Source organism: Macadamia integrifolia, chromosome 9 (genome assembly GCF_013358625.1).
Source record: "Macadamia integrifolia cultivar HAES 741 chromosome 9, SCU_Mint_v3, whole genome shotgun sequence".
Classification (NCBI taxonomy): domain Eukaryota; kingdom Viridiplantae; phylum Streptophyta; class Magnoliopsida; order Proteales; family Proteaceae; genus Macadamia; species Macadamia integrifolia.
The window spans coordinates 30,978,485-30,992,337 of record NC_056565.1 but is presented as its reverse complement, the minus strand read 5'-3'; the positions used below and the strand labels follow the sequence as shown (position 1 = coordinate 30,992,337).

At 36.6% G+C, this 13,853-nt stretch overlaps 1 protein-coding gene across 1 annotated transcript; it reads right to left on the bottom strand.

Annotated features, from left to right (window-relative positions):
• Positions 1-393: 393 nt before the first annotated feature.
• Positions 394-1,620, bottom strand: LOC122089930. Its single transcript, XM_042659703.1, has 3 exons — positions 1,318-1,620; positions 1,038-1,169; positions 394-894 (listed from the first exon to the last, which is right to left on the bottom strand). Exons 1-3 carry the CDS (start codon positions 1,432-1,434, stop codon positions 733-735), a joined length of 411 nt encoding a protein of 136 aa, XP_042515637.1. The 5' UTR covers positions 1,435-1,620; the 3' UTR covers positions 394-732.
• Between the last annotated feature and the right edge of the window lie 12,233 nt (positions 1,621-13,853).

Below are 13,853 nucleotides of genomic sequence, written 5' to 3'. Positions count from 1 at the left end.
TGAATTGTAGATATACAGATGAAGAATCGAACCTGAAACTGTACATCTATCCACACAATTCCTAATTCGTCTTAACCATTTGATCAACCCAATAATGAATTGGTGTAAATGACCTGATTCAATTTCGTTTTGATTTTCACACTCTTTTAATTGTTTACACCTTAGATTATATTATTTTAATAAGAAAAATGCGATCAACAAACTAACATATAACCTATTTAAAGATTTATAGTCCATTGACTCATTATTCGAAGTGAAAGTGGATGAGGCCAAATGACCACCTCGTTAACAAACCAAACAGTACATAGGTGGCCCAACCAAAGAACTTGTTATAGGAAAGAGATCACTTTTATATAAAAAAAAGAATACAGATTGGCATGGGCAATGCATAAATTGATGTTGTTTCATGCCACCAATCACTTTTATTTCGCATTCATCCTATGCTTGTTCTACTGAAAAAACACAGGAAATAAAAAAGACAAAAAAAAAAAAGGGTAAGGAATGGGGTCGTGTGTGTATATATACTAACAAACTTGCATGATGTGGTCACTTCTTAATGGGTAGAAAGAGGAATGGGGAGAGCCATGCTCCTCGATTAACAACAATAAATTTAACCTTATCCTAACTTAATGAGTTGGGGATCGGACTCGTTTCCAATGACTGAGTCTCCAACGCATCCAACGATTCCTCTAAACATGATACATGTCTTACATCAAATCCAACGATCAATATTCATTCAACCCACATCTCTCCTCTTGTAGTTGAAACCGCCTGGTGAGATCTGCTGAAACTGGGCACAAGACATCGCATCCTGAGACTTCTCACTGCCCTTACCTGGTTTCCTTCGGGATACAAGCACACGCCTTGGTCGGAGACTTTCGAATTGCATTGTATCTGGAAATCCACACAAGCAAGAAGAAACCTATATTTCAGAACTTTTTTAAAAGTTACGGACTAGAAGAAATTAAGCCCTAATTAATGCTTAGAATTGAAAAAATCAGAAGAGGAGAATTGAAATTAGGCCCTAATTTTTTTACCGGTCTTTTAATGGCAGCTGCCGGAGCTGCGTTCTTTTCCCACATAGCTGTTGGAGCATCAATCGGCCTCACCTGGCTGAACAAACTAATCTCTCCCAAGCTTGAAGACCTCGTAACGCGCGTTCGTTTAACCTGCATTGTGATGAAGAAACAACAACAATGGAAGCTCTCGAAAGAAGAAAAAGGCATTAAGAGTAGAAGCAGAGTTCGGTCTTTTAATGGCAGCTGCCGGAGCTGCGTTCTTTTCCCACATAGCTGTTGGAGCATCAATCGGCCTCACCTGGCTGAACAAACTAATCTCTCCCAAGCTTGAAGACCTCGTAACGCGCGTTCGTTTAACCTGCATTGTGATGAAGAAACAACAACAATGGAAGCTCTCGAAAGAAGAAAAAGGCATTAAGAGTAGAAGCAGAGTCCATAGAGAAGTGATTTCAGGTCAAAGTAACAGAAGCTAGGATTTTCCAAGAAAATCGTGAACAAGAGAGCGCGAGAGAAGGGATGTGAGGGAGAAAAAGACCCACATTCCTCAAATGAATAACGATCGTTGGATTTGATATAGTACAAGTGTCGCATTTAGAGGAGTCGCTGGATGCTCCTTGGAGTGTCAGTTGTTGGAGATGAGTCTGATCCTACGTTGGGTACATAGATTCATACAAAACAAATTTGAAAAAGTCCAAATATTAGCGGAGGAGGGGAGAGATGGGAAGATAAGAGATGAAAGACAAGAAAAGAAATATGAGAGTAAGGGAGAAGAGGCACAACCTAGAAGTTAGGAAAGTCTCAGCTAAATGGGGTCAGCTACATGGATCCTTGTTCTCTAGAAAGTTTTATCTAAGATCATAGTGGGGACAAGACTAAGGCTATGCATGTCATTCCTCGCTACTTCATCTATGGTCATTTAGGCCTGCTGCTAGCTCTTTTGACTCCCTCAATCTGGATCCGATCACTCCTCCTTACTAGGACGTCCTCAGGCCTCCTTTGAACATGACCATACCATATCAAACAACTTTCACAAAACTTATCATTAATCAAGGTCGATCACTTCAATTCAACAGGTGGGCTTGGCTTGTATTGAAATTTGGACAGATTTTGCTGAGATTGTACACATTTTAAATACAAAATTCAAATATTGATTTCATTTCTTGAGAACAATAGATGATAAAAGAACAATATATATCTATTTAGAGTAATATATTCATCATGATTCCAATATGTATTTGAACATTCATTAATTTTGCAAAAAGGAATGCATATATTAGAAGCATATAACTAGTTGTTTACTGTTGTTAACTTAAGATATAACTTTTATAAATGCACATGAGAAGAGCTCCAATCAAACCTAGGAGTGCCTGGTCTAGTTTGGTTGCAGGATGGCATGATCCAGAGTATATTTACGCTGTTTTCATGAACAATTGCAATAACCTGAAGTGTACTACTTTGTTGGGGTACGGTGTCTTAGATATATATATATATATTCGTTTCATAAAAGTGGTCTGATTCTGAGGGTCAACCTTATGAATTAATTATCATTACTGGGGCTGACAAACTAGCAGGGTTCGAGGGTGGCAATTGAAGGAAAAATTTTCTAAGGCTAGATGATTATTTCAGTAAATTATCTATATAGGGTTTCACCATATACTAATAGTTGGGATTCTTTCTCTATACTCGATGTGAGAGAGATGTGACGAGGAACGATTGTAAACATATTCTTCATTGATAGTTAAGTAGGTCTCACCTCACCGTGAGGCGTGGATGCAGGCAATCCTACTGAACCACATAAATCTTTGTGTACAACTTTGTGATTGTTGTTAGTGATTTTCAGTTTTTTGCATCATTTTAAATTTTATTTTCTACATACTTGGGTCAACACTAAGTTTAGAAATTGATCTTGAATGTGCCTTAAATTGAGAAATAACAGCCCTAAACCTTTTTTAATTTTTTTTAATTGTCCCTAAAAATAAAATAATATCTCAAGAGTCAAGACAGTAGGCATTTGACAATAAATTTAACTTTGATAGTATCAGGAAAATGAAAATGAATAAAGACTATGAATCATCAATAGCTGGGTACATTTTGTGTGGTCTTTTTTTTTTTTTTATATAAATTCAATCGCTAGGGACATTCCTCAAATTTTATTTACCATTTATATACTTACGGTTTCAAATATACAAATTTCTCTTATAACGATTTATGTATAATGTAGTGTTTACTTGAGTTCCAAGACCAATGTTTACTATCCATGAGCTGCATCCAACAATATAGATTGCCAACTGAAATCTTAGAACATGCATATAACTAGGGGTGAAACAGGGCCAGGTTTCTTAAAACTGCAATCCAACCCTAGGTCCTCAAAATTCAATCTAGACCCAACCCAACCCTGTTGGGCTCATGCTCAGGCGTGGGGTTGACCATGGCTAGTCCTGTATTTTTCTTTTTCCTATAAAGGGTCACAAATGTTAAGCCTATACTTAACAAAGTGGGGTGGGGAGATGCTAAAACTATAGCCAGCTCTTTTCTACCCCTAATCCATAAATTTGCAGCAAGCAATGTTGTCAATTTGGTAATAAAATAGACATTTTAATCACCTGGCATCACCATATCTCCCAGAAACTAGACAGGCCAAATTTTTGTCCAATTTTTCATGATTGCTGCTATGTCTAAAGTTCATATCAATATATGACAGGAGACAGAAAGGCAACCTATATAATGAAACAAGGGGGGGGGAATAGTTTGGTCATTTAGTCGTCTTAGCTCAATAAGTAAGAGTTTATAGTTGTGTAACACATGAAGTGAGTTATAAGTAAGAGTTTATAGTTGTGTAACACATGAAGTGAGTTAAAGTCATACATACAACTTGTGTAACGCATGATGTGGGTCTAGCGGAAGGGGAACACTATTACTAAATACAATTATAGATCAGGGTTAAAATTGAGCTGAGTTGGGCCTGACCAAGCTGGGCCTAGGTCTCAACCCAGGCACTTGGGTCGGGTTGGACTAGGTTGACCCTCATTGCAGGATTAGACAGGATTCAGACTAAGGGGGGCCAGGGCGGGTTTGAGCCATCGGGGCCAAAATAACACCCCTACACTTAACTGTGTGACCTTATTAAGTAGAACGAAGCAGTCGTAGGAGGCAGAGTTTCCTGGTTGAGGCTTGAACTGGACATGAAGAGGTAGTCTCATCCCTGGCAACAACCAAGAGTATGGGGTGAGACACTATAAATCCCTCATAACCTTCAGATTTAAGGATGGGCTGCATCTGTAGAAAAGTAACTGGACCATCACGTTGAGACCAATTCATTGACATCAAAGGCATCCTCAACATCAAGGACTTGGAATCCATTAGAGTAACAGAGTAATAGAACAAGTTGAGGATAGTGGAATCCTTCTCTAAATCTAACTCTCATGAAAGGAGTATAATTTTCCATGTTATCCTTCCATATTGGAAAGAATGTGAGTATTAAAGAATACGTTTTATATTGCACAAAAACAAAGCTGCATCCTAGACCTTTCCATAAAATATATTCACTGCACTATTAGATTGGTGGAGTTGCATAGGTTAGAGACTTAGACACTATTTGATAACGTTTCTACTGTTTCTATGTCTAGAAATAGCAAAAACGACTTTTCACATTTCCAGAAACAAAAACGGATTTTTTTGTGATAAACTTGTTTTTCGAAGCATTTTTTGCAGACATAATGCCACTAAAAAACCCAATAGTATCATCGGATGCCCAAAAGGGAGAGAGGGTTGAGTTGTCTCTTTTTAGGTTTAAATAGTTGAGAGATTTATTGGGCACAACAGCCTTTTTTTTTCTCTCAAATTTGTTTCTAGAAACGACGAAACAAGTCCTACTTGTCTCGTCAAAGTTTTTTTTAGAATTGTAAATAGCCATAAATTTTGATTTATGTTTCTAGAAATGGGTGAAACGGAACAATTTTATCAAACGCTTTTTAGGTTGTTTCTCCGTTTCTAGGAACAAGAAAACGTAGAAACGAAACGTTGTCAAACAGTGCCTTAGTTTGCAAACCATGAAAATTTAAATTATTATAAGGAGATAAATTATTGAAGAGATAAAAGCACATCTAACAAATAAACATGTGAAATAAAAACTAAAACACAACCTATTAGGGCTAGCAGCTACAATTGAACTGAACTATGTATTCATTCTATAATAAGATGATAAGTAGGTATATGGGCTGCAACCTGTAATGCAAGGATGCCAATTAAGGAAGCTAGCAAGAAATAAAACATGGAGTTCCAAAAGAGGATCAGATCCATAGATGAAAGAATACCAAAAAAAAAAAGAAGAGAAAATTTCAAGTACCACCCCTATTTTGAAACCTAATTCGGTGTCATTCCCATGTTTTGTAAAAATTACATATAAGTTTACTTCATTAGTTAAAATTCGCTAAGTGGTGAAGTTAGGGGATTAATATTTACTAAATGGCTAAACTACCCTTGAAGAAGGGTAAACTTACGGCCCGTTTGATAACGTTTCAAGAAACGCGTTTCTGCCATTTTTGTTTCCAGAAACAACAGAAACGGAGCAAAAAACGTTTGATAAAACTGTTCCATTTCACTTATTTTTAGAAATAGAAATAGAAATTTTTACTTATTTATGATTCAAGAAACGACCTAGGCAAAACAAGTTCAACTTGTTTAGCCGTTTTTTGAAACGACTTGTGGCAATTCTTTCACTGGTTACCATCGACTTCTAAAAACATGACTTATCAAACACCTTCAATTCCGTTTCTGTTTCTAGAAACGGAAATTTATGTTTCTGCCGTTTCTTGAAACAGAAACGACAGAAACGTTATCAAACGGGCCCTTATTGTTTTTCTCTTCATTGTAAGACCCCAAATAGATGATTTGAAAATCAATTAGGGCTTCTTTGTTCTTTTAGCAAACCTTGCCATGGATGCTCGATGACAATAATCAGACAATTCCAAATAATCTCCAACAAAGAAACTCCGACAACCTACCAAGAAGAACCGAAGAAGGAGTAACACTTGCCATTGTAGTGAATAATTAGTAATTTTCTCCAAATATGTCCAATGAATGGACCAACTAAAGTCAAGACATAAATACAGTTCAAACCATTCTGATTTCACTGACACAAACACATATATATATCCACTAGATACAACAAATAAACAAATTTATGGGTTCCAATTCAATGGAGCTACTGATAGAGCTTATTATGTTACCAAAAAAAATACTGATAAAGCTTATTATCAAAAATTCACATTAACGGTTGCAATCTAAGCGTAAGAACAATACTACAACAATATTTTTTGTAGATTTTTTTTTTGTTTTTAATGAAAAACTACTGAACTACACTCATTAGAAACAATATGTATCAGCTGGTTTTGGAGTTACATCCACAACAGAATGAGAATTGGATTTAATTTCTTAAAGTACACAGACTTGGTAGCCAAAATCTTAGCATGTTATATGCACATCCGCTTTTAGTTAACATTTCAAAGAAAATGAACAGACTACTAGAGTTAATAAGGGTATTTTAGGTACATACCCATTATATTATAATTTGATGTAATGTGTTTTTATCTTTTACCTCTCTTGACTATCTTATATTAGCATGGGGTGGAGAGATGTAATTTCTGCCGCAACTTCTTTCTTTTTTCCTTGTCCTCATCTTCTTCCGTCCTCCTCGTTTCCTTTTAACTCCTAAATTCTAACTTGGTATGAAATCTCTATAGTTTGAGTTCTAATTTTTCTTCCCTACTTTCCTTTCTTTGGAATCCTTGGACACAAAAGGTTCCAAGAAAGATGTTACCATGTGAATCAATCAAAGAAGTATAAGATAGATCTTGAATGAAGCCTAAAAGATGACCTCATCTGATTGTATGAGCTCCCTTGAAGCTCAACTCCACATCAATACTATTCTAGGGTTATCGCTTGGTTTTGGAGTTGGCTCTCTCTCTCTCTCTCTCTCTCTCTCTCTCTCTCTCTCTCTCTCTCTCTCTCTCTCTCTCTCTCTGTCTGAAGTTGTTGGGGTTGGGGATAAAATTTGAGTTTCACAGAAAATCCCAAAAAATGTGTTGGGTCCCATCAATACCAGATTTCAGATCCCCAACACTGTAAATAATTCATCAGATTGCACCTATGTTAACCAATTGATTTTGCACTCTAGAGTCTAGATAATGGTATGTTTTGAGGTAAATAATCTTACATTGATGAGTGAAAGGGAGAATCTCATGACTCATAAGTAAGTGCCAACCCCTTCCATGTAAGACTTTTTTTGCAGACAGTGAGGGTACCAATCAGCCTTTGGTCCTTAGACCAAGGCGCTCAAAGAGGACAATATCTACATGGACACGACATTGAACCCTGACCTCATCAGTTCGCAACTTCCTTTGGAAGACGTTTTGGAAATTTAGGACTCACCTAAAATTGCTGTGGAAAATTACGCAATTGCTTCCCTTCTAAGATTGGCCTAAGCAAGATCTTTCCAAATCAAGGGAAAATATGATATTAGGTGGCTGTAATGAAGAATCAATCTGGCACACTTCTATTGTGCTCATATGAAAATCACGTATGGCGGTATGGGCACCAAGCCACTTGGAAAGAAGAACTGAAAATATTTCAGCCCCTTCAATTGTCCTTCGAGCCACACAACCAATTCAATACTAGTCCAGGTTTCAACCAAATTTCAGACTCCTTATTCCTAGTCTTACCACCAAGGCTTTGGTCATTACTGTAAAGATCATAATGTAATTATGTTTGAATTCCTTGTTTAACCGAACAAGTGGGTTTTGTATTTATAATTATTAAGTTTTTCTCGAATTCTTGACCTGTTTTGAAGATTGATCAGATCTGACATATTTTGGTGGCGACCCGAATGGAGAATTTTCTGAGATCTGTGATGGAAGCAGAGGGGTTGGGCCGATAGGCCCAAGCTCGGAGCCCATCATTGACCTCGTATGGGGGTGCGGGGGCGTATGGTTCGACTGGATCGACCGTGACCCGATGGGTCGACCCGCAATTTGGAGTATATATAATGTACTGTTACTTGTTGAGAAAGTCATTGTATTCCAGGGTTTTCACGCAGCTAGGGTTTCAGGGTGAGTTTTTCCTCGCCGCTGCTAAGGTGTAATTTCTCTTCTGTATAGTGAATCATCTTCTTCTTCGCCCGAGGACGTAGCACACCACCCTGGTGTGTGAACCTCATTAAATCTCTGTGTCAAACGAATCTATTGTCTCTTTATTATTTGTGTTTCTTGGTGTTTGATCTTACAATAACAGTTCAAGTGTATAGCTGGTTGCAATGCAAAATGGGTTGACAATGCTCAGTTGTTCGATTGTCCACGGCCACATGTCATGACCAGAAACCTCACCGCACCTCATCGCACAAGATCCTCCCTGCAGAGGATGTTTTTCCAACAATTTGTGCACTGTCCCACGAGTCCACTTCCTCTGTAGTGAGCGGTGAGATGTGGTGAGCATTGGATGACTGTGAGCATCTAGGCATGTGCCCCAAGGGGCTCTCGACCACTCGATGCTCACTACATCAATGGCTGCAGATGATTGTCACACCTACCCCATTGATGTCCATCCACTTGACGGCTATAAAATGTATTCTGCGCCATATATAAAATTTACATTTTTTGACGGTCTTTTGTTTCACCATTCTCCTTATCCATCTCTTGGTCTTATGGTTTTCTCTAAATATCGATTGGGCTTATTCTCATGATGATCAAAATCCTTGGTCCTCACATAACGTATTCAAGTTCTTGCAAACAAAGGATTTCAGAATAAACACCAACAAACATGAATGAAACTAAACAAATCCAAATAAGATAGACACATATATTTAACAAGATTCACACACAATGTGATGTGCTACGTCCTCGGGCAAAGAAGAAGAGGATTCACTATGTTGGAAGAAAAACTATAGTGGAATTCGCTCAAGAACACCCAAATTTACGGCAAAAACACTCACCTAGAAACACTAACGCAAAAAATCTCAAATTTCATTTACTTACACAATAAGACATTATAACATTTAAATACTCCTCCAAGTCGTGTCAATTGTGTTGCAGTCAGATAGGCCCAAGCCCTCTACTACCATCACATACCTCAGAGAGAGAGAGAGAGAGAGAGAGAGAGAGAGAGAGAGAGAGAGAGAGAGAGAGAGAGAGAGAGAGAAAACCTCACTCGAATCACCAACAAAATATGTCGGAGCAGGTCAATCTTTGAAATGGGTCAAGAATTCTAGACAAACATAACAAAAGAATTGTATCTCGATCACATGCCGAGGCTAAATATCAGGCCGTTGCTGCTGTTGCTACTGAACTCCTATGGTTATGCTCCTTGCTTTAAGAATTGGGATTTTATCTTGCTACCTCCCCTGTTATTTGGTGTGATAATGTTGGGCCAACTTAACCTCATACCTAATCCCATCTTTCAATCCTGAATTAAAATAACAGGTTTGATTTCCACTTTGTTTGTGATATGGTTGCCAATTAGCAATTAATACAGTCTGGTATATCTCTCTCCTCTTACTTTGCTACTTTCATTTTCACCTCTCACTTTTCATGTTTTGTTTTTTCTTTCATTGTTCATTTGTCATTGTCATTAATATGTTTGGATCCAAGTAACTGACCTCCTTAAGTTGGGATAGAGCTCAGTTTGTTGTTGCTGTTATTGTTTGATATATATATATATATACATAAAGGAGAATCCAATTCTGTCCTTGATTTTCTTACCCGTGAATTCCTACAGGGCTAGACTCTTCAAATCAACCTCATCAGGATGGCTCCCTCTAAGGAGTCCACCTCCTCAAATTCTGTTGTCAAAACCAAATCCAGCTATGGCGCCTCTGCAGCCTCTGCTGCACCGTCTAACCAAATAGTCACCCGAAGCCAATCCCAAATGGCCTCTACAAATAAGCCCTATTCTCACGCTGTGGTTGTTGCCTCAGCCGCTGGTCCCCTCTAAACCACAAATAAGGCTAGCTCTAGCCTACAAACTACTCAAGTCAAACCTCCCCAAACAGCCCAAGGTTCCAAATTCAAAAGCCAATACCATGAAAAACCCTGCAAAGAAGGCCTCTTCACCATTGAAGAACCCCTGTTCAAATATGCCGACTCTCCCATCATGTTGGCCCAACAAATCTTCTACAAAGGGTGGCATCACTTTTCCACCTCTTCTGCAATACATATATATATATATATATATATATATACATATATGGATCAGTCTTTACATCTTTTGTAATCCATGAATTGGTTCAATTGTCTATTCCTTGTGATTTTTTCTCTTATTATTATCTACTAATATCGTTTCTGATCATCTTCTCAGATTATTATCCTTTTACTGCATCATACTCTTTCATTGGCATGTTACAAAAAAATGTTTTTAACTTGAAATATCTTTCTGGTAGGGGAATTGGAGTTATATAGGAGAACGACCAGTTATTCATCCTTGGACTAGATCGATTATAAATGCTCCCAATATTTTATAAAATAAAAATAAAAATAAAAATGAAAATTAAATGCTCCTAATGGGGGGAAATATAAGATGGGAATTTCTTCATGTTTCAATGTACCTAACGGAATAAATAATTCTTTGTGGGCATTGAAGATTGCTTTTGGTGTGGATAAAGATACTCTCTAATTATTGGATATCCTACGGCTGGGCGGACTTGGGGATATGCAACCCTGGGTTGGGAGGTTTGTTTGAGTCCTCCCAACCATTGGATGGATGATTGAACATTAATTGGGCGACATACTAATTGGAGAAAAGTCGGGATCAGATTGGTATCAGTTGAGAATCGAGATCAAATAGGATTGAATAGAACCCTTTTTTTTTTTTAAATTGTTTTTTCAACCATTTCACCTTTATAACTTAACAATAGATTGGTACGTATCGGATCGGTATTGGTGATTGGTCTCGAGGCTCTCGGCCAATACCATTCGATCCGATCGGCCGATTTTTAAAACCATGTCTGGAATAGATGCTTAAGACGATTAAAAAAGAAGAAAAGAAGAAAGGAAGAATATTGGCGGAGAAATCTCATACGACCATTGTATATCAAATTTAACAATTTAACATTATCTACTTTATTAGAATTAAACCGAAAAGTTTAACTTTGAACCATGGTTTGAGGAGTTGAATCGGATCGGATCAGCCTTGACTGATCCGAATTCTAGGCCAATACCGTATCAGGTGGACCGATTAGAACAAGGGTAAGATGATTAAAAATGGTTTTAAGCATAAAATTAATCAGGGATATTTTTGTCCGATTCAAGGTGATCTAAATTAGTATTGGCTTTGACCGTTCCCATTTTCGATACTAAGTTCTCAAACCTTGCTTTGAACACATTCAAAGTCAGTTGTGGATCAATCCCCTTGAAAGTGATGATTTTTATATACTGTAGAATTTATTATTTTTTTATTTTTTTTTTATGTGATGCATTCCTTCTATTTCGAAGAAAGATACACCCAACTCATCAAAATATTGAATAAGATTGAGCATCGTATCCTAAGATGTTGTCAGGTGTTGGGATGTGTGTCTAAACCTATCCAACGGGTGAGAGATTGATTGGAGGGTAATTGGACACCCAAATCATTGGAGTGAAGCCGAATCCCATTTTTAAACTCCTCCAATATTGTTATTTATATAATTAAACTCCCACAACCAATTGCAATCAATTCTCAACCTAAAATAGTGAATTTCAAATTAATCAAACACAAAAGTTTCTTATGTTAGTGAAAATCCTTTCAAATAAACTATGCTAAAATTCATTTGGAATTGGGAAAAATTATCCCTAACAAAGGAGAGTTTGAACTCCCAATTCAAAATTCAAACTCAAACTTAACATATTTTTTTTTTTTTAAGGGGAAATTTTTTTTGTCAAGGAACGTGGCCTATGCCAATGTTTCCACGTGTCTATCTCTCTTTTCCTATATAAAGAGATATTTCTACCTTTTATCTGGGGAGCTGGGGAAGAGAGAGTAGACACAAGGAGCACTAGCGTAGATCACGCTCTCGGATAAAAAAACCACTTTCTTTTTCTTTTCAATAACCTTATCCTACTATATTCAACTCCTCACAAGTGAAAGAATAGAACTGTAAAAACTAGTATTTTTTAAATTTTAGAATTTAGTGTCAATGATTCATAAAAAGTTTGAAATTTTATATTTTAAAGGGACAAAAAAGTGTGAGATTTATATCTAAAGATTTCATGAGCTCAAAATCTTCTAGTTCGTCCACATCTTTCCGTACACTATTGTATATCTTTGTCACGAATTGTAGGTGGCACTATTAGAGAGAATAGTGACAACAACAATACACCTCAGCCTTATCCCAACTACGATTAGAGAGAGCATAGAAGAAACCACCAAAATTGTAGTCTCTTTCTCCCATACCTTTTATTTAGATAACTGTTGCTTGCACCCCAAGTTGTAGAGTGTTGCAAGTTGTAGAGTGTTGTAAGGAACTAATTGTGTGACTCCCTATGTTTCCTTATCTGAGAAGGCTACTAAATTTATTTTAGCAATTGAGCCTAGTATTGAACTAATTTAATATTGTGCTTGCTTTACTTATGGTTTTTACATTAATAAGTTCACGGACTCTAATTATTGAGATAGATTTAAATTGCAATTAGCTCCTAAATAAAAAATGGACGCAAGAATCCTATCAGTATGGTGTAGGAAATGTTAGATATATGCACATGTCAATGAGAGGGTATGTGAAAGCATCTTCGACGCATAGCGGGGAGGGACAACATAATCTTTTTGTGTCCACCCAAACTGACAGGATTCTTTTTCTCATAATAAATAAGTTATTTTAGGCGTATAAGCACCGAAACAATCTACAAAATTTTCCATCTTAATTAATATTCTTTATAGGACCAATACGATTGGTGAATTATAAAAATACTTTCATCACTGTATATATGCGTCATTTGGACTATTATATTGTGAGATGATTGATTTTTAAGGAAATCTAATAACTTATCAGTTTTTTCTATCAGCCAAGTTGAATATTATAATTCTTTTTGGATAGAAAGTTGAATATAATAATTATCAGATGGCTTCCTTGATTTCATCTCGTAGGAAGAAAAGGCCTTGGAGATCAATTTAGTCTATGTGATCATTGTGCAGCCCAACTAGTCCATATACATCCCAAGTGAAAGACCTCATCATTTTAGATGGCTCTTGCTTGCTCCCCATTAATATACATGGATAGGATTATTAAGTACACTCTTAAACATCAGTTGTACCATGGAGGGGATAATTGGATAAACACAAGACATAAAATGAAACTTGACTTACATTATTTTATTTTGGAAATGGGGAAGTAAAATGGATCGTGTTAAAAGTGGCTGAATATATACTCGTTCATCGTGCATTTCAAAAAAACTTTGTCATGTGTATATTAACACTGTAAATAAAATTTACATCTAGGCATAATGGGCTCTATTAGTATCAAATTTTACAATTTTGACAAGAGGTCCTATTACAATCTCATTTACATATTCACATTATAAAAAAAAATAAAAAAATATGTGCATTTAGACTTAACTCTCTTGGTTTTCACCTGAGGAGATATTCTTTTTTCTTTGGAGGTAAGAAGTCATGGCATAAATTCATCAAGAAGACATTGCATATTGTATTGAAGAATTCAAAAAATAAAACCTTTGCAACAAATTTATATACTTTAATCCGAAAATTAAGAACCATTGTCAATAACCTAACAGTGGAGGGGAAAGGCTAAAAGGCCAATGCCCAACGTTGTTTAGGTAAAAAATCTTGTAAATTTCAAACCAAAATGGATGATGAAGT

Bases quoted from the DNA above. Each gene is read 5' to 3' on its own strand.
- LOC122089930 (XM_042659703.1), bottom strand. From the start codon at position 1,434: ATGCCTTTTTCTTCTTTCGAGAGCTTCCATTGTTGTTGTTTCTTCATC. The intron at 1,170-1,317 runs GTGAGGCCGATT...ATCACAATGCAG, and splicing joins AGATTAGTTTGTTCAGCCAG to GTTAAACGAACGCGCGTTAC. The intron at 895-1,037 runs GTAAAAAAATTA...GTGGATTTCCAG, and splicing joins CAGCTGCCATTAAAAGACCG to ATACAATGCAATTCGAAAGT.